This window comes from Miscanthus floridulus, chromosome 2, assembly GCF_019320115.1.
Source record: "Miscanthus floridulus cultivar M001 chromosome 2, ASM1932011v1, whole genome shotgun sequence".
Lineage (NCBI taxonomy): Eukaryota > Viridiplantae > Streptophyta > Magnoliopsida > Poales > Poaceae > Miscanthus > Miscanthus floridulus.
Window position 1 is genome coordinate 43,847,114 of NC_089581.1, and position 27,670 is coordinate 43,874,783.

Here is a 27,670-nt window from a genome sequence, read left to right on the forward strand (position 1 = left end):
TTTCTACCAGCTGGGAATTTATTCCTAACACAAACCCAGGTCTACCAGCCACGATAGCCTTAGGTCACCTTTGGTACAACTCCGGTACACATTTCGCGGGTCCATACTGTGCCACACAATCTGGAACACCAGATGCCAGGATGCTCAGGCCAAGCCTGCCCTTGGGCTCAGTCTGATCGTTCCCCGGAAGGAGCGCACAACAGAACGATTCCCGGCCTGAGTTGAATTACTCGGCTTCGCGGTCGGAATGAGTTATCCGGCCAGCTAAGTGAGAGGCATGCGTTCAATCTTGTTAGAAGTTCCAACAACGATACGGTCCTTGATCGACACAGACGGGGATAGATCCACACCCAAGACCTCCATGTCTTGTTGCTTCTCTATCGACCTCCCGTCCGGTCTTGATTTACTTTTACCTCATGGTTCTGTTCCACGATGGCAGATATAGCCAACCGTGCTCCGGTATCCACCTATATCTCGCAGGTGATAGGACATCACCCGACTTCTACCGGTCTAAGCATGGCTAAGCATTTATTCGATCCTAGACCTATACCGGTTAAAGGTGTAATATCTGGACAAGGAATGTACATGCATCAAGTGGTTTCATTCAACTCTTATAACCTAATGCATCAACCATAAATACGTAAGTAAACATTTGTAAATTACTGGGAGACTTATAATGCTCCGGGGCTTGCCTCACAGAAAGGAAGTAGGGCGGTGGTCAGGACACTCCGGAAGCTCTTCAGGGTTCTGCTCCACGCCTTAGGGAGCTGCGGCTTGTGGATCCTCCTGCTGGTTCCCTTCCTCTGCTTCTTCGAATTCCAGCAACGTGATCTCTTCCTCCGATCCTAGATGCATGAGTATGGCATAAGTATTACGAATGCATAAATGTTAACAAGTGCATCATGTTTATTGAGTAGGTGCATATCTCTTCTCGATTATTACTTAACTACTTCTACAATGCATCGACTATGCCACAAATAGTATCTACTTGTTTCCCTCATAACTGGAGTTCTACTAATCCAAAAATAGTGATCCTAGACTTTCTGGAAAGCTTATCAAATTCTCTACAACTTTGTTATTAACCATTTTTACAGTACACATCAGTTTCAACATGCAACTCATCAAACTCTAGAATCAGTCCGGAAACTATTTAATATGCAATATAAAGTAATAATACTTCTACTTCATGTAATCATTCAAAATTTGACAACATAGAATCTACCAACAGTTTAAGCATACCAAATACATTTAAGGTAATATAATGGTGAAGCCCAAACTATTTATTTAATTGCCTTTATTATTTTATTTAGATATCTAGGTTAAATAATAAACATATATCAGATGTACTTAATAAATTCTAAAAAATTTACAGTGCCTTACTAATTCTATCAAAGGACTACTATAAAAATTTCATGTCATTTTACTAAGTAGAACATCCTATACAAAAATGACAAGGAAGCAAGGCTTGAAATAGCATAAATGGAAAATCCTATTGAAAAGTGTCAACCAACAGATTTCCTATTTTTCTTAACATCTATATGGTACTAGGATTACCTCCAACAAATTTCATGAATTTTGGACTCATAATTAATTTATGAGAATTCATGCAGGATTGACTATCCATAAAAGAAAAATCTATAACTATAAATCTACCCATGCACTGGTCCTCAAATTTTTACCAGAGCTCATATATGCTAAGACTAGCTTACCACAAAAATTTCATAATTTTTGGAGCAAAGGAACTCTAGATATAAAATAAACAAATTTGAATGCATTCAAAAGCACATTTCAAATCCCTATTTCAATCTCCAAAACTTTCTACTGTAAATGTTAAAAACATATTTTTCCTAAATACTACACTTCCTAAGGAACACTACAAAATTTATTTCACAAATTTAGGAGCTACCAAACTGAAGATACAAAAATCACAAATCACACTTGAATCTAGAATTTTTGAACTAGCCCTCAACACTGCTGTCGCTGACCGGTGGGACCTACACGTCAGTTGGACCCACGTGTCATCGAGATGAAACAGAGCAGCGGCGCTGCTTGGCACTGCGCGGCTACGGCTCGTCGACGGCGAGCTTCGCCGGCGGTGACACCTTCACTACGTGATCTACGTGACCTAGCGAATCTACTGAGCCACTCAGTGGGACCTCTCGTCGGGGCTACGCACGGCGGCGGCTCTCATGGTGGCATGGTGGAGCTGGACAACGTTGGTACACCGATGGGGGCTACGGTGGCTCGAACGAACGCTACGCCGAGCATCACCGAGCTGCGGCGGAGCTATCTAGCGCCCTAACACGGCCTGGGGTGGACGGTGGCGACGTGGCCACGAAGACGGGGCTCGTGGCGGAACTCCGGCGAGCTCGCATGCGTTGCGGTGGCTTACCAAGCGCTACCGGCAGACACGGGAGGAGGTAGTAGGTTGCTGGGGTGGTGATGGAGTGCTGCGGTGGTGATGGAGTGGCTAGACGCGAGCTGGCGCACGGTTATGGCGACGGCGGAGCTGCGGGAGCTCGGCGGCTGCTGCTGGCGCTGCGAGACAACGAAGGAGGAGCGGGGAAAATGAACTGAGGGCGCTGGGCATTGCGGGCGGGTGCTGGCATGATGAAGGCGCGCTTCGGCCTACCTTGGCCGCGCTGGGCAGAGCGCCGGCGACGCGCGGCCACGCTCCGCGCCACGCGGCGACCATGGCCTGAACCGGTCGGCCACTAATGGCTTGATTCAGTTCGTTCAGTCGCGACATGCCGAGCCTGACGACGAGTTTCGCAAACGATTTTACTGAAAATCCGTGGCTCCATTATGCAAACATCCTAAACCGAATTTGTAGACCTATGTACCAGCTACACTTCTTATTCAAGGCACTTGTTCTAATTCGCAATAGAAACAGAGAAAAATCATGCTCAAGTTCGGCTTGTCAGGCTGCCAGTGTTCATGACTTAGCAAAAATTTGCTAAGTGTTGCAATTGTTGATTTCTCTGATTTTTATGGGACCTATTCAAGCATGTTAGAAGCTAAATCAGTCCATGACCTAAAAATAAAAGTTGTTCCTTATGTCAAACACTACAACTTTGCTTTAGTGAACTCCTCCATGCAAGGTCTCTAGCACCTAGTTCAACTTTAGTCAAACATGTCACTTTGAAATCATGATACATACTCAAACCATGACTAAATGACCAAATTAGCCCTAGCCCTAAATACCAAAGTTGTTCATAAAGATATCCTAAGCATGTTTAAGCAATTTGCAAGGTCATTCAATCATTTTATGTAGTAGTCACTCATAGAGCTAGTTAGGGCAATCACAGGAAACATGCCTTAAAGGCTTGATTAAGAAAAGTGACTTTCATGAACAATGTTCTAATTGCTAACCCAAGTGTGGTTACATGTTTTTGTGACTCACTTCTACCAAGTACATGTTTTCATTCATGATCATTTGCAGATACACATGGAGACATGAAATAACGAGAAAGGTTGCATATGATAATGAAACATGCGATAACAAGCAAATGTTGCAGATGTTTCAATCAAATGTTTCAATTGTAAATGCTTGTTTATGAATGTGTGATGATCATGCTCATGTTATGCAAGTCAAGTTATGCAAGGCTAACACCTGAGGTGTTACAGTTTGTGCTTGTTACTCTTGGTGATCGCCATCACCTAGACGGCTTAGTGGTGATTGGGAGTTTGGTGATCATCCGGCAGAGCTTGTGGATGACCAACTCAAGTTGTGAGCGGTTGTGGGTGATTCACCGCGACGGAGTGTCAAAGAATCAACCCATAGAGAGCACTTGATCCTTACGTGGATCAAGGGGGAGCTACACCCTTACGCGGGTGCTCCAACGAGGACTAGTGGGGAGTGGCGACTCTCCGATACCTTAGCAAAACATCGCCGCGTTCCTCCTTCTCTCTTTACTTTGTGCATTTACTTTGAGCAATTCAATTCTTGTCATTTATATTCATAGAATTACCATGCTAGAGTTGGATTGGAACCTAGGTTACTAAACTTTTGTGCGATAGATCAATAGAAACACTTTCTAGGCATAAGGGGTTAATTAGGCTAACCATAGGACTTAATTATTGCAAAGAAATTTAGAATTAGCTCAATTCACCCCCCCCTCTTGGGCATCTTGATCCTTTCATGGATGAGGGAGTGGCATGGTGCGGGATGGGGGCACGCACGGGGATGGTGGGAGCAGATGGTGGCAGGGCTGTGTGGCGTGGACAGAAGCTAGCGAAGGGTCTGTTTGGTTAGCTTGATATTGGTATATACATTGGGTCTGTTTGGTTGTGTTTCTCTATCAAACTTGGTTAACCTAAGCCAATGTAGGGTAACGCAAGTTGTGCTATTTGGTTTACCTATATTACCTTTGTGGCTAACAAAAATCGTGTTTGGTCTTTTGGATGGTCTTGGTAGAATCACCTCATCTCTGTGAGGGTGATTTTTAGCTCCATCACCTTCCACCTCCGCCACCATCCTCCTTGAGCACACCTTCCAGCTACTCTGCTACTCCTTCCTTGCTTCTTTGGTTATCCACTTTCACATGGCCATGTAGTGTGGGGCCCAAGTTCGACAGAGCATGCGCACCGGGGGAGCTGGTGGAGTGTGGTGCTCGTGTGGGGCCATCCCAACAGAGCTCGCATGCGTGTGTGCGGGGTGTTTGGTTGAGCTCACGTGGGGCTTTTTGGCCCGACAGAGGTCACGTGGAGGGCCCGGAAACAAGGAGGAAGAGAAGGGCGGGAGGCGCGGTGGTGAACAACGATAGGAGTGAAGAGGGAGAGTGATGCAGGACACCCATACATATGACCCTGTTTGACGCATGGTATGGAGGGGTAGGAGGCCAGCAAGGGTGTCCAAGTCAAGAAGGAGGTCCGAGGCTAATTCGGTTTGAATCCTCAAGGTGGAGGCCCAAAGCAACTCAAGTTCGAGTCTGCCTCGGCCTCCAGGACCAGTCTGTCTTAAACTGGTCACCCAGGATGCATCTGGACTCCATTTTCGACGATCCACATATGGATGGAAAGCTAATTGATAAGGAAGCCAATACAAGTGGTATCACATCAAAAGACCTTTATAATCAACGGGAATCATCAAAACAAGTCAGCATCTAGAATCTACCAGGGTATTGCGACACCGTCTTTTGGTCCGTTGGACCATGTATCGTGTTTGGGCCCATTAGGGGGCGTGTCTAGGGAGGTGATGCCCAAGACTCTATAATTAGCAGCCATCGCTCTCCTTAGGGTTTGGGTTTTATTTAGTTCCTAATTTCCTTGTCAAACAGACATCGTTTTGCTGCAACTGTGCCACCAAGGCTGCTTGCTGTGAACCAGGGCCCCAGTTCTTGATCTTGTTTGCCTGTGGTGATTAGTCCTTTCGAATAAAGACTTGAACTCCTTCTTGTTATCATAAGCCTCATATTTATTTGCAATTTCAGATTGCGTTTATCCCGTTCTTGCTTGTGTTCTCGATTCGTTTGCAGGAAAGCCTTCTAGGCGAGGTCAATCGCGTTCGCGTGATTGATAACCAACGGAGCAGTGGTGTAACGGTTGCGGGGGTCCGAATAAATCTTGGTTCGAAGCATAGATCGTGAACGTCAAGTCTCCACCAATCGACGCTATCATACCTTTCGGAAGATCGGGTCTAGTCTACATTAGAAAGAGTAGGAAGTGAGTGGAACACTAGTCAGACCTGGCTAGTGGGAAACGAGTGGTCATTTTAGTCAAGCCATGCTACGGTGGCTAAGAAGTTCAACCTAGCAACCAAACATACCAAAAATGGCCCTTGGACCTAGATAGGGGTTAGACACCCAACCAAACAGACTCATTATTTTCACAATGAGCAAAGCTTTTTATCTAAAACAAATTTAGTAATACTACCATTTTGAAAAATAATCATTTATATCTACTAACACCTTTACTTTCTTATTTGACTACCTGATTTTACTTGTGCGATAGTAAATGAACTTCAAGTCCTCTTCAACTTTAATTTAATTTAGATGTATATTCTTTTTTATTAAAAACATGTCTAGTTTTTTTCTAGGTCCGATATCTACTAATAGGTTGAATGAATCCCTATTCGGAGATGGACGTATCATGTAATGGCGGTTCAATGAAGGTCACTATACCGCCAAAGGCCATGTAGTATGCTCGATATTTCTTTTTGTGTCCAACTAAGTCACCATGAAAATGAAGTACAAATATGATTTTGCATATCGTGGCTCTCTTGCCACTGCTCATCTATGACACCACGTGGTGGAAGATTGCGGTCCAAACAGAACCTAAGTCTATTCCATTTTTCAGCCTCTGGATTCGCCATTATCGCACAACACACTATGGCATTTGCCTGCGCTGTTGCCACTCTGACCCCTACAACCGGAGACCTCCTCCCTTCGGAAGCCATGCACGAGCAGGCACTACTAGAAATAGGTGATTTGCCGAGTGCCAAACATTTGCCGAGTGCATTCCATCTAGCACTCAGCAAAAAAGTTGTTTGCCGAGTGCTGCAGAAACCACACTCGGCAAAATAATAGCACTCAGCATACCAAACTCTTTGCCGAGTGCTGAAAAAAGACCACTCGACAAATTAGAAAAAAACACTCGACAAAACAGAGACACACGGCAAAAAACCGCCACGTGGACATCCGTCAGTTAGTGTGTCTGCCGTTAGGAGTTTGCCGAGTGTCCGTTAGTCGCACTCGACAAAGAAGTAAGTTTGTCGAGTGTTTTCCTTTAGCACTCGGCAAAGAAGTAAGTTTGCCGAGTGTTTTCCTTTAGCACTCGATAAAGAAATAATTTTGCCGAGTGTTTTTTTATAATCAACAAATAAATAAGTTTTTTTCTCTTCTGACCTTGAAACTTTTTCACTCTCCACATACAACATGTGGTAGTCCATGTTAAGATTTGGTATATTTCTAGATCTGTTTGCTATATTTAATTAATTTATTGAATTTCAAGGATTTTTTTTGGTATAAGTCAAATTTGAACTGCAAGTGATTCAAATAATAGAATAAAATGAGTAGAAAAATGATATTCATGTTATTGAGTCCGGTGTGAGGCCTTACCCGGGAAATAAAAAGAAATTTCAAAGATCTTATTTAGGAAACACGACCACGAACATGTGGCCGAATGGTTTTTAAATTAAAAAAAAGCAAATGAAGTCTAAAAATTATGAGATTTGTCAAGATCTCATGATATCATACGTGGAGGCCTTGGTAAAAATTTGAGAAAGTTTCACATAATCTATCACGTACGATGTTTACAAACCAAAGTATCTCAGAAGAAAAATTGTAGCGTTGAGAATGATTCGGTAGGATTTGGAGTCAAAGTGATGGTCAAATTGGGGTTTGACTTCAAAACTTTTTGTATAGGCAATAGAGAACATAGATTGATTCATGTGAAATTTTGGTAATTTTTTCAATCCGTTTGATAATTTTAATTTATTAAGTGCAATTATAGGATTCTAATTGATATAGATTGAATTTGAGCTATAACTACATGAAATAATATTTTTTTCTCTTCTAACCTTGAAACTTTTTCTACGATCCACATACAACATGTAGTACTCCATGTTAAGATTTGGTATATTTCTGGATCTATTTGCTATAATTAATTAATTTATTGAATTTTAAGGAATTTTTTTGGTATAAGTCAAATTTAAACTGCAAGTGATTCAAATAATAGAATAAAATGAGTAGAAAAATGATATTCAAGTTATTAAGTCTAGTGTGAGGCCTTACCCAGGAAATGAAAAGAAATTTCAAACCTCTTGTTCAGGAAACACGACCACGAAGTGTTGCCGAGAGGTTTTTAAATTCTAAAAAAAGCAAACAAAGTATGGAAAATATGAGATTTGTCAAGATCTCATGATATCATACGAGGAGGTCGTGGTAAAAAATTGAGAAGGTTTTGCACAATCTGTCACATACGATGTTTACAAACCGAAGTATCTTAGAAGAAGAATCGTAGCGTTGAGAAGGATTCGGTAGGATTTACAGTGAAAGTGACGATCGAATTGGGGTTTGACTTCAAAACTTTTTGTATAGACAATAGAGAACATAGATTGATTCATATGAAATTTTGATGATTTTTTGGATCCGTTTGATAATTTTAATTTATTAAGTGCAATTATAGGATTTTAATTGTTATAGATTGAATTTGAGCTATAACTACATGAAATAATAAGTTTTTTTGTCTTCTGACCTTGAAACTTTTTCTACTCTCCACATACAACATGTAGTACTCCATGTTAATATTTGGTATATTTCTGGATCTGTTTGCTATATTTAATTAATTTATTGAATTTTAAGGAATTATTTTTGTATAAGTCAAATTTGAACTGCAAGTGATTCAAATAATATAATACAATGAGTAGAAAAATAATATTCATGTTATTGAGTCCAGTGTGAGGCCTTACCTAGGAAATGAAAAGAAATTTCGGACATCTTGTTTAGGAAACACGACCACGAATGTGTGGCCGAATGGTTTTTAAATTCTTAAAAAAGCAAACGAAGTCTAAAAATCATGAGATTTGTCAAGATCTCATGATATCATACGTGGAGGCCGTGGTAAAAAATGAGAAGGTTTCACATAATCTATTACGTATGATGTTTACAAACCAAAGTATCTTAGAAGAAGAATCGTAGCGTTGAGAAGGATTCGGTAGGATTTGGAGTCAAAGTGACAGACAAATTGGGGTTTGACTTCAAAACTTTTTTATAGGCAATAGAGAACAAAGATTGATTCATATGAAATTTTGGTAATTTTTTGATCTGTTTGATAATTTTAATTTATTAAGTGCAATTATAGGATTTTAATTGATATAGATTGAATTTGAGCTATAACTGCATAAAAATAATCAAATAATATTCCTAAAAAATCGAATATATATTATTCGGTGAATTTGAGAAGGTATTTTCAAAGTACATTGGAACAAATTGAGGAAAACATGTTATGGAAAAGGAGGAAAATGAAAAAAATACGTTTGCCGAGTGCCTATGATCTGACACTTGACAAAACTAGGGTTTGCCGAGTGTCAGACCTAAAACACTCGGCAAACCACTTGATGGCCCCACACACGCATAGTAGTTTATGGTTTAAAAATGAAAAAAAATAAAACGGGTTTGCTGAGTGCCCGCGATCTAGCACTCGGCAAACGTTGGCTTTGCCGAGTGCTAGATCGCAGGCACTCGGCAAACCTCCATCATACATAGCCATAGCTACACATGCACGAACACACTCACACACGCACACCCACGCCCGCACACACACGCAGCCAGCCGATGGCCCTGGCTCTGAGCCCGTGCTAGCCGCCGTGCCTGCGCCAGCTGTCGGCTTCCCATGCCTAGCCCCACGCGCCGCCGCCGACCCCATGCCCGCACCTACCCTGCTCGGCTACGCCTTTGCCGTCTCACGACATTGTGCATGTGGTCGTGCCCCTCTCGTGCTAATCCAAGAGCCTAAGCCGAGCAGGAGCAGGCGAGCCGCCCCTATGCGCAGCCACCCTCGCCGCCCCTACACCCTCCCCCCGGTGCCCTGCCCTAGGGCGGCTGGCCCCTACGTTGCTCCCGCCGCCACCACACCACGGCCGCCGGCCCCCTACCTAGGCCCCGGCCTCACCCCTGCCGCCCCTACGCCTCGATCAGGTAGGCACCTTAGGATTCTAGAATGACTAATCATTGCAACATTTTTTGTAAGCACCCTATTTAGCAACATTACCTTATCTGGTGACACTAAATAGCAATGTGTCAGTGTTAGTACCCCATAATAGTTGGTGGAAACATAAAGATGTTATTACTCTTAAGGCACTACTTTCGCACTTTGTAGCTAATTGAATGCACTGGAATTTGATATCGTTGTGTGAGCATCATTTATTTAGCACAGCTCCATCTGTTTTCACATGAAATAGTTACATATTTTGGAGCATATGATGTGTCAAATGAGGATGAAGCTACATAGCAAATGCTAACATGATTTTGTCTACTAGGATTGGAAGCAGAATAAACTCTTATGTCCTTTCATATCTGAATCTAGATAGTACCTGCTATTGCTAGATGTTTGATTAGATTTTATTCTTAGTTCAATCTGATGGTCTGATGAGTGTTATATTGCTGTGTATGTGGTTGTCAGCCATCGTGCCATTAGTTTGTTGTAGATTTTGGTTACCTCACCATGCAGGGGAGGTGCTGTCAAAATTTATAATTGACACTATTATGTTCCTTTATTGCAGGAGAGGTTATTGCAAAGGTCATTCCCCACCATCCTCGACTCATCACTTTGTAGGACAACAAGGTGAGGCATCCTACACCCCTGTTTCCATATGATGTTCGTATATCATGTAACCTAGCTAGGTGTCTCCCGTTCAAAAGAGACGATTGGAAATATGTAGATCTCTCCATATCTATAACCATATCTATTTTGAATTGTCCACGTTTTTTGGACAGCCCGAGTATGTGTAGATGGGGTTAGTTTCCATGCTGTACTCTGATCTGAGACAAAGTTTTGGTAGCATCTCTGTGTTGTTCTCCGAATACACAATCTCCCTGCCAGGACGTGTATTTAGAGAACAACGAGGAGGTGCTGCCGAAATTCTATCTCGGATAGGAGTAGAGCATGGAAACTAACCCTATCTACACATCCTCAGGTGGGATTAGGACCTTTCTTCACCTATTAGACCGCCATGTAGGAACCTATAGATGTGATTGATTTTTATATTACTTGCTGATATGTTAGAGGATGGACGACCATGAGTGGATGTACATGGGCCGCTCTAGTCAGGGTTCGTTGCCTAGTATGCAAGGCGTCTCTGATGTCCATTTGGTTGACGAAGGATGACAAGTATTCTTCGTTCAACAAACATTGACAATTCCTCCCTCTTGACCATCCATTCAGATGAGACATCAAGAACTTTATGAAAGATGTAGTAGTTGAAGGCCCTGCACCCTAGATGATGATTGGTGCCATGGTTCATGCTCAGTTAGATGCTCTCGAGGTCAATGACCAAGGAGATCATTTTCTAGGATATGGTGAGCAACATGCATGGACTCACAAGTCATGCTTGTGGAACCTCTCCTATTTTGATGACCTTCTACTTTCACATAATATTGATGTAATGCACACTGAAAAGAATGTCGTCGAGACAATTTTTGGTACAATCATGGACATTCCTAATAAGACAAAGGATAATGTTAAGGCTAGAGTGGATCAAGCGAGGTTATGCAATAGACCAAAGCTAGACATGGCGCCTCCTGGAGATGAGAAGTCATCGAGAAAGCCTAAGGCCAATTTTGTTCTAACGAGGGCCTAAAGGAGGGAAGTACTAGAATGGTTCCAAATGTTAATATTCCCTGATGGGTATGCAGCGAATCTGAAGAGGGGAGTGAACTTAGCTACTTTGCGAATCAACGGGCTCAAGAGTCATGACTACCACATATGGCTTGAGCGGCTATTGTCGGTGATGGTTCGGGGCTATGTCTCTGAGCATGTCTGGATAGTGCTGGCGAAGTTGAGCAATTTCTTCCACCAGCTTTGTGCTAAGAAGTTATCTCGTATCATGGTTGCAGATATGAAAAGAATGGCGCCTGTGTTGCTCTACAGGTTGGAGAAGATCTTTCCACCTGGCTTCTTCAATCCGATGCAACATTTGATTTTGCACCTCCCATATGAGGCACAAATGGGGGGGCTGTGTAGGGCCGTTAGTGCTATTCAATTGAGAGATTTCAAAAGGTTTTTTGAACTAAATATAAAAATAAATGCAAAATTGAAGTATCCATAGCAGAGGCATACATTCTGGAGGAGGTATCAAACTTCACAACAAAATACTATGCTGAGAACCTTCCTAGCGTGCATAATCCACCCCCTCGTTACAATGCTGACGAAGATGAATCGAACCTTAGCATTATTCAAGGGCAACTAGGAAGTGCAAGTGGTGCGACTAACAAGACCTTGAAACATGAAGAGTGGCGCACTATTATGCTATATGTGTTGACCAACCTATCCGAAGTGGAGCCGTACATGCTGTAAGTTCTCAACAAACTTTTTCTCAAGTAGTCATAATTCTGTGTCCAACTCCCTTGTTTCTCGTTGGTACAGAGAATTTCATGAACAATTCTGGCATGAATCAAGGGAACCTACCCTGCAGGAAACTTTGACCCTTCTTAGAGAGGGTGCAGGAAATGGAATGTCTGAGTTCATTTCTTGGTTCAAATAGAAGGTACTATCCAATTTGGCTCGTACTTAGTTTGACATTACAAGTTGCTCATACGTGCGACTAATATAACGAACTACCCTACTTGAACTTGTAGGGACAAACCGATGCATCTATGAGTGCCGAGTTGAGACAAGATGCCGATGGTTGTGCCTATAGGGTTAGGTCATTTACCGATTATGACATGAATGGATATCGCTTTCACACAACAAGCCACGAGCAGAGTCAGCCCAATCGAAGAACCACAAACACCGGAGTTTTTATGCAAGGCTTAGATGGGGTTGAGTATTACGGAAGAATTGAAGAAATATACGAACTCATATTTCATAGTTGCAAACCTCTTAATCCCGTTATATTCAAATGCCATTGGTTTGATCCTGAAGTAGTGAGATGGACCCCTAATCTTGGGCTAGTCGAAATTCGACAATCATCCGTCTTACCAGGAGACGATGTTTATATTGTGGCTCAACACGCAAGTTAATTATCTCTCCTACCCATGCCAAACTGTAGACCGTCTTAAGGGTTGGTATGTTGTGTACAAGGTATCGCCACACGGTAAACTACCTGTCACAAACAATCAAGATTACAACATAGACCCCAACACATATGATGAAGAGTTCTTTCAAAAAGATGGGCTCGAAGGGAGTTTTGAGATAGACTTAACCAAAGCTCAGGGTATGGAAGTAGACAATGAAAGTGGTGCTGACGAGGACGCCAGAGATGAGGTTCAAAATGTGAAGGACTTAGAATTACTTCAATGATTACATCTAAGCAATGACGGTGATGACGACATTCCTCCTTTAGAGCACGGGGATGATTATATCGACATACGTGATAGTGATGATGAGACTTATGATCCAGCTAATCCCGATCCTAATGAATATTTCTAATACATGTATGATCCGTGCTAATTGATTTATCATTTGTCATACCATGTTATTTTCTAAGTATGTTTTATTTATTTTGCATCTATTTTGATGTATTATCTGTGCTAATTGGTTTACTCTTTTTAATTGCGGGTGATTGAACAATGGTGGGTGGTATGAAGAGGATAACGTCGCTTTACTCAAAAGCGACAGCGACGCGTAAAGGGTTCGATGTAGCTGAGGGGTCTGGGAAGAGACCTCGGGGTAGACCTAGGGGTTGAGGGAAGGGTGGAGGCAAGACGAGGCCACCGTTGCCTGTACCTTCGTCACCGTCTGAGTTACCTTCTTCTCACTCATCCTCTAAGGAGGAGGAGGTACAGGAGGAGGAGGAGGTATAGGTGGAGGAGGAGGTAGGGGTGGAGGAGGAGCCAGGGGGTACCTCTTCCTCTACTTCATCGCGTGTGTGGTTGCGAGGTCCCTCAACCCTCCTGAGGCGACCGATACCTCTTGATAGTCGCCCGCTGATTCGACCTGATGGAGACAAGTAAGTAACTTTAGATGTTATCACTAATTTTTTCGTTTGATATGTTTGAAATTACAATAGAAACTAATAATTTATCTTAATCACTTGGGTAGGGGTTGGAGGAAGGTCAGTGGGGGTGATCACGCATGCCATGTGAACGGCATCCTTGGTCTTTTGATCAAGGAAAGGTTCCCTGGCTTGGTGCAGTTCGGTGGAACTATTGAGTCGGCCTACACGTGGGCCCACTATGCCATCATCCCCGACGCCCCTGATCAGGATGGTAGGGTATTCGCTGACAAGGCACAACGTGTCAAGGCCGAGCTTTGGGTAAGTCTTTCTCGCACTACATTGCTCAATACATCGCATTGATTGGACATTTTTGAAATAATGACTGGATACATCGCGTCTATATGCAGCATTTCTTTAGATGCGAGGAGGGATATGAGGCCAAGGCGGATGCTATGGCTGACAAAGCCGCCAAGAAACTTGTCAAGGACATGCACTACGGGGCGTGCATCCAGGCTGTGATCCAATACCACACAGAAATTCTTAGAGTGAGGCTCCCTAAAAGTGCGGCAAGAACCATGAGGCTGACCTCGAAACAATACCTAAAGGTAAATATAGAATATTAATACTTATTTTTCTGAGATTAATTACGCTTAATTTCATCTTCTTATATGTCATATACTTGATGACGTAGGTGCCTCCGTGGTGGTGCGCCTACGATCTACGGTGCTAGGTTCGGATGGTGGACAGGTGGTGCGACCCCGCGTGGGAGGAGAATCACAACGCTTGCTGGGAGCAGCATTTGTTGATGCCAGGTGCACCACACCATCAAGGCAACCTCAACCTCTCAGAATACATGGCTAGATGGGTACACGAATTCATTTCTTTATTCTAACGCTCGACTCTGCATAATTTCTAATCATATTGTTTTTTTTGCAGTCGGCGACACATGGTGGCGAGCCTTGCTCCTAGCTCATGGCATATGCTTTGGCCCACAAGGGCAAGGCGACGACCGATGTCACCTACAACTCAGAGGACCCGTCCTCGACGTACAGCAACGAGTCCGTCCATAGCCGCCTCGATGATACACATCGATGGCAAGGGCGATCCATAGCCCATTGTACGATCCGAGCGCCCATGACCTTGATGGAGAAGTGGTCATGAGGGCAGGAGGAGGCAAGAAGCATGATCGATTCTGGATTGGCGAAGGCACAATCGACATGGCCAGTATTCCCACTCTCTCGTAGATTCGAGCACGGAGCACGAGTTCTAGCCCGACGATACACCCACGGCTAGACTCTACACAGTTCCAGATGAACGCACTCTAGGTTATTTCTATTTTATTCATCGTTCATTGATTTTTACATACTTTTTGCATTGCATTGTAACATTGGGATGAAATATTGTAGGCTCAGCTAGAACAAGAAACGAGACGCCGAGAGGAGCTAGAGGCGAATATGGTGGCAGAGCGGCAGAGGGTGGAGGCAGAGCGGCTGCAGATGTTTGAATATATGAGGGGTGTTTACGCTGCAATCGGTCAACCTCCTCCACTGATGCCAGTCTCTCCTCCTCAACCTGCTCCAAATACCGTTTCAGGCACTGTGAGTCACTTTACAACCTTATAATCACTGTTTCTAGTTTATGTAGAATCAATCTTACAAAGATGCCTAGACACTAGAAACTTAGTGACTAATGCTATATGTTTGTTACCAACTAGTACTTAAGCAATCATACTAGAGCACAATGCAACTGAGAAGATATTGCTGATAGTTGTAAGGGTTATACTAGTTAGGCAACAGAGAGACCATACATGTTGTTCAATCTTGTCTCACACATACAATCTCTTCTTCTTTGTGCAGAATCAATCGGCGACATCGAATGAGCCTCATGACCCAGCGTGGTCGAAGTGGAACCCGTGACCTAAGTGGCTACTTGTGATATATTTGCATTTGTATTTGTGGATTACATGTGACTACTTATGACTATTTGTGGTTGTGAATAAACCTACTAGTGATTCTGAAGTTTATTTACATTTATATGTTGTCGATATATCTATATGAACTGCCTGATGCTTATTGTGAACTATGTGTGATGCCTGTAATGTTTATTTGAGTGGGGTACGTTATACGTGACCAAACAATAAAAATAGGGAATATATGGTCGCTTTGTCGAGTGTTACACTCGGCAAAGAGGCCTTTTGCCAAGTGCCGGGGTAAAAACACTCGGCAAAGCGGACACGTGGCAAATTTCTGTGTATTCTGGGACTAAAATGGTTTCTTTGCCGAGTGTCTGCGCTGTGACACTCGGCAAAGAAGCCAACATTTGTATATTCTGGGCCAGTCTTTGCTGAGTGTCCAGTATTTGACACTCGGCAAAGAAGATAGGTTTGCCGAGTGCTCGGGATTTAACACTCGACAAAGAAGGCAGGTTTGCCGAGTGTCAGGTCCAGGACACTCGGCAAACGCGCCTTGACCGTCTCCGTGCCATCGCGTTACTTTTTTTCGCCGAACGTCGGTTTCAGTTCTCGGCAAAGTATTTGTCGAGTGCCCGATAGAAAACACTTGGCAAAGAGACGTTTGCTGGCACTGTAGATGTCGTATGCTATTTACCGAGCGTTTTGTGGGCTTTGCTGAGTGCCTGTGGCACACGACAAAACCACCCCGGCACCATTGGCGGGCGCAAGCCGTTTGCTTATCCTCAGACCTCAGGAGAGTGCTATCTCTATCTGCCGTCCCCATAGGTGCTGGCGCCGGAGCACCCCTAAGCTGAAGACCACCAGGCCGGTGGATCCTACAACCAGCTGCAGGCTCATCAGCACCCAACGTCTGTGCAGCAGGAGCAGGCTTTCAGTCCATCACATATTTCCCTATGATAGAATTGTTGTCCGGATCAACAGTTGCAAGTACAACCTTTTTAAATCTGTCTTTGTTCTGATTTGTATGAGTTCTCAAGTCACGTTAGAGCCTCTTTAGAGCGTTAGAATTTCACAAAAATCATATAAGAATTTCACATGAATCAATTTATTTTTATATAAAAATAGACCTATTTTGACTTAGTACAAGCCTAACAGACTAGGTGTTTAAATCCAGAGGCTAAAGTTTAGGGGTGTCACATAAGGTGTCACATCGAGTGTTCGGACAGTGATTACAGAAGTCCTCCGTAATCCGCGAGACGAATTTATTAAGCCTAATTAATTCGTCATTAGCATATATTTGCTGTAGCACTATATTATCAAATCATAGGCTGATTAGGCTTAAAAATCCGTCTCGTAAATTAGTCTCAATCTGTACATTTAGTTTCGTAATTAGTCTACATTTAATACTCCATGCATATGTCTAAATATTCGATGTGACAGGACTAAACTTTTGCACGAGGAAAACAAACATGGCATTATATACCTAATAAGGCCTCTGATCGGTGAAGTGTAGGACCTCCTAAAAAAATTATTGAACATCGCGGAATTTCTTATCTTTTTCAGATCTGCTCCCAATCCCGAAAAGAGAAAGGGAGACTTTGAGATAGGGCAATCCCGAAAAGAGAAAGGGAGACTTTGAGATAGGGGTGGGCGTTGGTTTTTCCAAGGAAAAACACGCAGGAAAGGAAGCGTCACGGTCGTTTGGAACAGAGGAAACTTTCGAGGGTGTTCGGTTTCAGGGACTAATTTTTAGTCCCTGTCACATCAGATGTTTGGACACTAATTTAGAGTACTAAATATATTCAAATTACAAAACTAATTACACAGATGGAGACTAATTTACGAGACGAATCTATTAAGCCTAATTAATTCATCATTAGAGTATATTTACTGTAGCACCACATTGTCAAATCATGCACTAATTAGGCTTAATAGATTCGTCTCGCAAATTAGTCTCCATCTATGTAATTAGTTTTGTAATTAAAATATATTTAATATTCCAAATTAGTGTCCAAACATCCGATGTGACAGGGACTAAAAAATAGTCCATGGAACAAACACCCCCTTCGTCTGGAATACTGTAGTGAGATGCGATTTGACAGCACAGAAAACATCAATCCGTAGCACTTTTCTCTTTCCACAGTATAGTAATTTGTGCAAATCATTGGCCAACTTTTGCACAGTGCAGTACATTTCAACTGGTCGGGTTGGTCATTTACCTCGAACTTCCCAAAACATGAGCTCTATCAGGATGTTTTATTTCTTACGTTCTCGTAAGTGAACGAATGCTTTCCTCTGAAATCAACACTGTGCTTTCCTCCATTCCAAACACCATATGACGTCAGCAAATCTATAAGAACTGATTCCTACGCTTCACCCGTGAACCAGAGGGGGGGCCTAAATAGGCTCCATATTTGATCAGAGAAAGTACGAGCCATTTCCTTATCCGAACTAGTTGCAACTTTCATTTCACTAAGGCCTTGTTTAGATTGAGGTTAGAAATCAGTATTTAGCACTGTAGCACTTTCGTTTGTATTTGATAATTACTGTCCAATCATGGCCTAACTAGACTTAAAAGATTCGTCTCGTAATTTACAATCAAACTGTGTAATTAGTTATTTTTTTTATCTACATTTAATACTCCATACATGTGTCCAAAGATTTGATGTGATGGAGAGAGAATGAAAAAACTTACAATCTAAACAAGGCCTAAAGGGGCCATGTTACTAATCTAAATACAATTCCAATGAAAGTATGAACTTGTGACCTCCAAAAAATGAGAAGTTAGGCTTTATTCGAACCAAGAAGAGACACAAGAACTAAATGGACATTGAACAACAATCACAACCACCAGATACATTACAACTAGAATACAAGGATGCCTATCATGCTACCACGAGATAAACACCAACGAACCACCGTGCATATGTAACACTAGCTTTACACCCGAGTGACTGTTTTCCGAATTTACAGGAACTACAACAACTATATAGCTCAGCAGTGCCCCCTGTATTAGGGCATCCTTTTGACAGGGGGCGCAGTGTAACGGCCGCCTCTGCGGCTCTGCCATTTGGCCCATTTCTTGGCCAGGTCTTTCCATTCTTCCAGGTGAGGAATATCAGTAAACGTAGTAGCCTCAAACAACATGATCACCACCACCAGAGAAAGAACCCACGTCGCTGGATATTCGCAGAAGCTGAGCAAGCTCTAACCGGTACTCCAGACCCCGGATGTAGTGACCCAGCAGCATGCACCTTAACAATAGAAAAATAGGTGGTAAGTTGCTACATGGTATAAGAACAAAGAATGCCTATTAAGTCAGCTTCACATTACCAGAACAGCAAACGTGCAAGATAATCACGGGGAACAGATATTAGGGGCTGAAATGGGAGGGAAGCATTCTCAACAAGTTCTGCACGGTCATCATCCTCACCCCCAAGGTTTAGGACACCCCCAGAAGTGTTATCTAGCAGTGGAGGGGCCTTCGAGTGTATCTTGAGAGAAAGAGTGGCAAGCAGACCATGAACCACAGAATGAATTGCTTCTTGCACGCCGGGACATGTAGACTCTGATAGTTCAGCAACCTGTTCAAAGCAGCTACGTTAGGCAACCGAGCAGGAGAGAACTTCGAATTATGTTTTGCACTTGAGATTTGTGTTAAGACTATTTGGTCATAATTGATTCATTAAGAAGATGAAATGTAACGAAAAAAAAGACCCTTCTCATGAGCCATAAGATCTCCATTTAGAACATACCTTCTCTGGTGTTAGTGACCTCAAATAGTCCAGCAAGTCATTTTTTTCCTCCCCAACAAACTGTTGCATCTGTAGGGCAGAATTCTTTCTCCTGAGATCATGTAGCTCCTGCAATGTCAACAAAAGCAATAAGCCTGGCAAGTTTGAATATATGACACAATACAGGTTGTGAGATTCAAAATGATAAATCCTTTTTTACAGGTCCAACTACACAAAATATAGAGGTGCAATTGGTTTAGATTTTTTTTCTCATCCACAATTAATTGTTCAGCCCAGAGTGCGTTTAAACGTCTGCCTTGGTACTTGTCGGATTAGAAACTGGAGTTCATTCTTTATGAGTCAGATATGGTAGGTGTCCTTCAGAAACCATTGGTTCAGGGATCTCAAAAGATATGTACAAACTATTAGATCATGGTTATTTGGATATTGCCACATCGGAGATATTTCTTTGTACCCTTGTCTTGCAAATTTGAAATCAGACAAATCATAAATATATGGTAGCTTCCAGTATGTGACTTGAAGCTGATAATTATGGTAAACCATTTGTTGGTTCATTTTGGACATGTAAAATTGGTTAAGTAATGTTATAGTCTTGGTCTCTTTGTTTGCGGGAAAGCCTATATGTATTCTATATCACTGGATTAGATCCAAACCAATGCCATATTAATAACCATGACCATCCGTATGCATAGTCCTATTCAATCTATTGGAGAGAACAGACGCACAGATCGAATCAGCGATATCCAACTGAATAGATCCCAAATGAAACCTGGTTGACCATAAATGATACGTTTTCAACAGGTGAACTAAGATGACATGATTTTTTTTCATATTTTTGTTCAGCTGGAAAATATTGTCTAGCTCAACAAGATATTCCAGCTTGGCTTGACCCTTGCCCTCGCTCAATTTGTTCATTGAGGGAAGCTTGGGCCTGCAAGAAAGCTGCGAAGATTGAGCGGTTTGCCAAAGACTAACCCAATCTATGGTACCAAGCTTGCACACTGAGCTTACTTGTGCCCCGCTTGGGCTTTTGTTCCCATTTACGATGTGCAACTGTACAAGAGTAACAAGATACATGTCCTACCCATGCTTGAGTTGAGCTCCAGTGTTGACAGAGCTGATCTTGAGCGCACAAAGCTTGAACACCAACCTAGGCTTGCTTCAGTTCAGCTCAAACTTGTGTTTGAATCAACCAAAACTGGTGCTGAGCTCAAGACGAGCTATGGCTCTTTGAGCTTGGCTTCTCTAGTAGCATGTGTTGATCGATCAAATAAAATTCTACCATATCATCTCATGACCGAAAGAGAAATAATCTACATTGCTTATTTTGCTGGGAGCAAGCTATGGATTCGCTAACAACAACAACAACAACAACAACAACAAAGCCTTTAAGTCCCAAACAAGTTGGGGTAAGCTAGAGTTGAAACCCAACAGAAACAATCAAGGTCCAGGCACGTGAATAGCTGTTTTCCAAGCACTCCTATCTAAGGCTAAGTCTTTGGGTATATTCCATCCTTTCAAGTCTCTTTTTATTGCCTCTACCCAAGTCAACTTCGGTCTTCCTCTGCCTCTCTTCACGTTACTGTCCTGGCTTAGGATTCCACTATGCACCGGTGCCTCTGGAGGTCTCCGTTGGACATGTCCAAACTATCTCAACCGGTGTTGGACAAGCTTTTCTTCAATTGGTGCTACCCCTAATCTATCACGTATACCATCGTTCCGAACTCGATCCCTTCTTGTATGACCGCAAATCCAACACAACATACGCATTTCCGCGACACTTATCTGTTGAACATGTCGTCTTTTCGTAGGCCAACATTCTGCACCATACAACATAGCATGTTTAATCGCCGTCCTATAAAACTTGACTTTTAGCTTCTGTGGTATCCTTTTGTCACATAGGACACCAGATGCTTGGCGCCACTTTATCCACCCTGCTTTGATTCTATGGCTAACATCTTCATCAATATCCCCGTCTCTCTGTAGCATTGATCCTAAATATCGAAAGGTATCCTTCCTAGGCACTACTTGACCTTCCAAACTAATATCTTCCTCCTCCCGAGTAGTAGTGCCGAAGTCACATCTCATATAATCAGTTTTAGTTCTACTGAGTCTAAAACCTTTAGACTCCAAAGTCTCCCGCCATAACTCTAGTTTCTGATTCACTCCTGTCCGGCTTTCATCAAATAGCACTATGGATTCGTTAAATACAATCAATAAACTATGACTTCCGTAAGCATTACAGCATATTTGCAAGAACAAGTGACATGAATGATGGCACAGAAAACAAAATTGTATGTACGGTATGCAAATATTCTCAACAACCTATCGATGTGTTCCATAAATCTCGTAAAGCTGACGTTCACAAGTTCAGATAGAAGTACAAACTACAAACATATAGTGGGTAAGTTCAACTGAATTACAGAAATATTATCTCTAGCCTGTGTATAACTCCCATGTTATTTCTGATCTTCCTCTTAGGTATATATATGCATCACCCATATTTATGAACTAATAAATGCATGACTGCAGTAGATATAATGCCAAATAATGAATCATAGTAGTAAATGAAATGGTTTGGCTAATAAAGCAACAGACTGTAGTTACCTTTTTCATGGCATCCAAATGAGATTGCATCTGAATAATGTACTCTTCTGTCCGTGGTGTTAAGTCACCGAGCTCTTCTCCCATATTTTCATATGATGATTCTTCATCAGTTTTTCCAGGGTCCTGGGGCATGTCGTCTTCTGATAATCTAAAAATAGTGACAGGTCTACCCAAATTGATGTTATGATGATTATCTTCAGTGACATCACTTTTTGGGCATTCTGCAACTTCTTCAGACAGTTCTAGATTTCTTTCAAAAGAAAGCCTGTATTCAGCATTTCGCAGAGTATACCTGGACACAAAAACAAAGTAGAGATCTGAGTTTCGTACAATGTATACATGCAAACTGTATTTCCATGAAACAAGGCATTGCTTCTTGTTATCTCAGCTTTTCAATTAATAAATTACATAGCTGTAGCTATTACAGAAAATAATATAATAAGAGTTATCACATGGGAATAGGAAGTAGGTTCATATTGTTTAATAAGACAGGATCTCGGACAGAGTTTATTAGAGCTAATATTAAGAATTAACTAAACTATTGAGCAGGAATTTTCATTTCTTTGTTTTGGAAAAGTGGAAAAAAAACTAACAGTTAATTCAGAAGCAGCTATCAAGCACAGCTAACTTTGTGATGTGACTATTAGCCTAGGAAAACTAGCCAGATCAACATATTTAAACCATACCACAGCAAACTCTTATGGAAAAGGGAAGCCACACAAGCAGAATGACTTGACTCCAGACAGCAGAATATGCTCCAACTCTCTACTTGACCTAAAAGAAGCGAAAGAACCAGCAACCACCAAGAAGTGGTACAAGCAGAAGAAATGTCACTACCATGGAAACTACTAAACATCACTAGAAGGTTACCATATTTTAATCATCTGATAATGACAGGCCTCTTTCTCATACAAAACATGTCAGAAAGGCATACAACAAAAAATTTTCATCATTTCTAGGTCCACATGCTGTCCTGCTGAACTAATAAATAGCAAGACTGCAAGAGTTGCCATCAGTTTCACATGTCATTTAATTGACTGATACACGTTGAAAGGTAACGGATGTTGACTCAGAATTCCAAATTCAACAACAGTTCAAACAAGCATGTGCCTAATTATGCAACCAAGTCTCAGAAATACTCTTCATAATCACCATCATAGAAAAAACTATGAACTACAAAGCATACCCAGTCATAATTGAAGATACCAATAACTTGAAGAAGGGATTCCAAAGGGCTTCTACAACGACGCGGAACTGATCAGATGGAAGCAGACCCAACATGCCAGAAATAGTCCTCTTCATTGCATCAACCGTTTCAGGAGCAACATCTTTCTGAATGACACTTAGGTCCAGGGGCTCTATATCCTGGATCAAGTTCCAGAGCATGGATTTCTACAGAGAACCAAACACATCATAAGACAACTTTACAGCATGACCAAAACAATGTCCAAGTGTCTTTTAATAGATGAAAAAGTAATGAATGTCCATATAGTAGTTATATCAAGGAAGTTTAGAGGCACTTTATATAATATTATTTCTGAACATATGTATTATTGTCACCCCTAGCAAGTGTCTATAAACCTCAAAATCATTTAGTCAGAATGTATTGCATGCAAAATCCCTACAAGACAAATAGCTGCTAATCAGTAAAAAATCATCCCCAAAGAATCCCACAATTTCATTAAGAAATGATCCATGGGCAAACAGTATTTCAAAATTACTTAGAAAAAATATTACTGGTCATAACAACGGCTGCTACATTTAGCTAGAATAGATGACAGGTCACAGCCTCACAGGTTGCTCCATCTGACAAATACATTGTGAACTGATATACAGAAGCAAATGTCCTACAGAAACATAGTACGCCGCAATGCTGAGAATGACTCAGCTCAATATGGACAAATCATCCTGAGCTATCCAAAAGAACTTTGGTATTAAAGTTCAAGGTCATAAGTCTTCAATCCAAAATTTAGCTCAGTGAGTACAAATTACAAAAAAAAGAGTTTGCTATGTTAAGGAGCACTTAGCTCAGTATTAGCCAGTAGTAGTACCAACGTTACTGCTAAGATAGTTAGCAGTATGTAATGTTTCGACCTAGCAATAAACAAAAACAGTGGTGGAGCACTGAATGCTTAAGCGCCATGGTTCCTCGTGTCACATGGGGCTCACAAAACATTTTGTTTATTTTCGCAATGCTATATGACCCCTATGACAGTAGGCTGTTAGTCAAGCAACCATTCTTTCCTAAACCACAACCTTGACCGCAGAAAGAAGGTGAAAATGGAGCTTAAAACAAAAATTTGTCATCAGCCTCATGATCCAGGCAGGCATCATACAACTAACATATGTCTAAAGGACCATGGTTGCTGACAATTTACCAAGCCTAAAGTTAAGCCCATGCAGTTGCAGCTAAATCTCCATTGCTTCACAGTGTACACTCTTACAGAAGTAACAGAACCCCCTCCCCCTTCTGAGTGGCACAAACCACAACTTTATGTACACAAACTAAACCTTGATGATAACTATAATTGCAGGCGTGTCGAATTCTTATTTCTCTTGATGGACAGTGAACGCAGCTAACAAATAGCCGCTTCTAAGCACCTCGTGTATTAGACTACTTGGCAGTAATGTTGCCACCTTATTTGCAAGTATTCTATTCAATTAACAGACGAAGGTGAGCTGTGAGCGATGATCTATCACAGGAGGTAGTCATCACAATATGAACCGTTTGCTGGAACGCAGATGTTATTCATGACCCAAGTCCCAAAGGCCCGGAATTTCATGAGACATCAAATTTCAAACAGGAAATGATTACGGGTAGCGGCTTTCCAGCATAGAAACCTCAAAATCGGGGCCAACGAAATCCATGGATGCTAATCATGCAGTAGTATTCGATCGATACTACCACCAACTATACTATTCAATTTGGGGAAAAAAAGAGAGGCTGGTCGTTTCTGGCGATGTCCCCGAGATAGGCGAAGGCTCACCTTGGAGTGTCCATGTACGGGCCTCCCCCGTGCGTGCAGCTCGTCGAAGGGCGACGCGGACGCGGCCGCCACCCCGACAAGCCTCCTCCGGCGGGCGGCCCCTCCACCCGCCAGGGAAAACGGCAGCGGCGGCGGCGGCGGCGGTAGGGGCAGCCTGAGGCGCTGCTGCGCGGCGGAGGGCGGCGCGCGGAGGCTGTAGGCGGTAGGCATGTGGGCCCTCGCCGAAGGCGGACGGATGGGGGGCGCGGGCGGGGCGATTCCTGCCTCGGGGCCCCGAGGTGGTGGTGATAGAAGATAGGCTTCTCCCTCAGGCCTCAGCTGCCCCGCTGGCTGGCTGTCTCGCTCGGTCTCCCTCGGTGCGCTTCGCCCCGCGTCCGCTTGTCGGCTTGTGAGCCACGCGGCCGTGGTAGCCAAGCCGCGCCCGGATACTCGCGGGGAGATTGGGTCGCTGACGGGGCGGGCCCGGCGGGGAACTCGTGGACGGCCGCGGTTGGACCCGGGTGGGTTGACGTGGGGGCGGGGTGGAATTGCATGCACCTTGATCGTATCCGTCCTCTCACGATAAAACAGCATATAAGCCACGCGAGCGAACAGGTGATGGATGACACCTACGTCTGTGGCTCGTCCACGTGAGCGCGCTCCGCTGTCCGCCATTGGAACGCGTGGGTGCAGTTATGGGCCTGCTGCTGTATGCCGCCCAAACAGCGAGGTACGGCCCAATAACATCTGCCGGCAATGTCCACGGCGCGACACACCTGCGAGACGGGCCGGCCCAGTAGTGGCCTTCGCCTCCATAGGCCCCGAGCCCCAATCTGGGTTTCTTCGTCGTCTTCGTTCGCACGCCTCCGCCGAAGCTCCGGAAGCCGATGTCCGAGATGAGCGAGGAAGCTGCTGTCGGGGCGGACGGAGCGGTGTCTCACTCGTAGTTCAAGAAGCCTAGTTGCTCCGCCGTTTGGCTCGGCCGCGGCCGTCGCCCAATCCCGTTGTGGCGGCGGCTGCTCTCGCTCCCATCACCGCTTTTGGTCCGCCGCTCTTGGTCCCGTAGTCGCCATCGTTCCGCCGTCGCTTTCGGTCCCGCAGTCGGCCGATCCCACTGCAGAGGCCGCAGCTCTCAGTTTGTCTGCCATCGAATACCACTCCATTGGTGCCCAGATAGGTACTGTCATCTTCTCCGCGATTGTTTCCGATGTGCTCGGTTCACCCTTCTGCAGCCCGTCAAATATCATCCCTTTGGTGCTGAGATAGGTGCTGGCTTCTTCTCCGCCACCGTTCCCGTTATGCTTAGCTCACCCTTCTGCAGCCTGCTTGTCGCTGCTTCTCCTGTCGTTGTGGTCTGTTCCTCTGTTGCGGTCGATGTGAATTCACCTCAAATCATATTTCAGTTGTTCCTGTGAACCATTTTTATGTTGTTAAGTTTTGGTCCTGTCATCTAAGGTTTACGATTTTGGTTATCCTTGTTGTTATTGATGATGATTCTGCAATGTTCCTGTTTTTAGAATAGTATATAGAGTGTACCCCAATTTTTTTTTAGCAATTTAGATTATCTGTCTGTGGCAAGTTTCTTAAAATGAAATTTATTTCAGTTATTTTGCTGCGGCATGATACTCAGATGCTATTGACATTACATTCCACTAGGTTTCCACTATTGATGATAGCATTACATGAAGGGGTGGCAACTGATAAGTGTTCATATATGACACTTATATGTATGTTAGTCAGTTAACCTGCTATGTCAAAATTGTTTACACACCACCTATTGCAATTGATGTGCGCAATTTAGCTAAACACATAGTTAGGTGTGCTATTGTTAATATTTTTCTGTTCTGCAGTTTGGCTATTTACAACAGCAGCAGTCACACCTTGCTCATTTGTTCCTTGGTTTTCTGCAGTCGTTGTGTTTCATATCTAGTAGTACCGGCAGCTTGCTCAGGCTTCTTCTTCAGTGCAAGTGCATCAATTCGAGCTGTAGTATTGTCTCTAATCTGCAGCAGCGTAGCACATAACTTGCTTCTTCTTTCAGGCAAACAATGACAGTAGCAAATTAAATCCAGTCCGGCAGGTGTCATCGATGCATCAATAGCTTGTTTATTTAGATGAATAGTAAGGTAATCAATTTATTCTGCATTGGTGAATATTTGATACATGGTATAATTCCTCACTGCTTTGATATTCTAGCTTTTTGATGTATGCCTGTGGGTAACAGAAAAAATTCAGAGTTCAGTTTTAGATTGATTGCATCAGGTATCTTGGCTTTTTTGATTGTTCTGTTGAGTATAAATCAATTTGTTCTGCATCTCTTGCAGTTCATTAGTAAAATTTGCTGTAATTTTTGCGGCTGTAGCTCAGCAGGTCTACTCGCCTGCCCATTCGTTGTTTCTACACAGCAGCATACCAACAGGCCCTAGCATGACGTTTTTGTTCAATCAAGTTTTTTTTTTGTTTATTTTCATTTTTAGTATTAATTTTTCTTTTAGTTTCAGTTCTATGAGTTATGAGACTCAGTGGTTCAATTTGTTTTCAGTTTTTATTTGTCAATTGTAGTTCAATTATCTGGTTGTCAATTTCAGTTTCGGTTTTTTATTTTTTATTATGTCTACCTTAGTTTTTAGTTTCTATTTGTCTATTTCAGTACAATTTTTTGGCCGTCAATTTCAATTTCAGTTTTATGTTTTAGTTTTTTGTTTTTCATTGTGTCTACTTTAGTTTTTAGTTTCTATTTGTCAATTTCAATTTCAGTTTTCAACAAGTTTGTAATAGTTTGCATATGAGTTGTTCTTCAATATTTCCCGTTTTTAAAATTTTCTTTTTTTGT

At 42.7% G+C, this 27,670-nt stretch overlaps 1 protein-coding gene across 1 annotated transcript; it reads right to left on the bottom strand.

The window, feature by feature from the left end:
* Positions 1–18,269: 18,269 nt before the first annotated feature.
* On the bottom strand, positions 18,270–25,192 carry LOC136522817 (uncharacterized). Its single transcript, XM_066516621.1, has 6 exons — positions 24,859–25,192; positions 23,058–23,263; positions 21,872–22,163; positions 19,265–19,372; positions 18,843–19,093; positions 18,270–18,763 (listed from the first exon to the last, which is right to left on the bottom strand). Exons 1-6 carry the CDS (start codon positions 25,066–25,068, stop codon positions 18,646–18,648), a joined length of 1,185 nt encoding a protein of 394 aa, XP_066372718.1. The 5' UTR covers positions 25,069–25,192; the 3' UTR covers positions 18,270–18,645.
* Between the last annotated feature and the right edge of the window lie 2,478 nt (positions 25,193–27,670).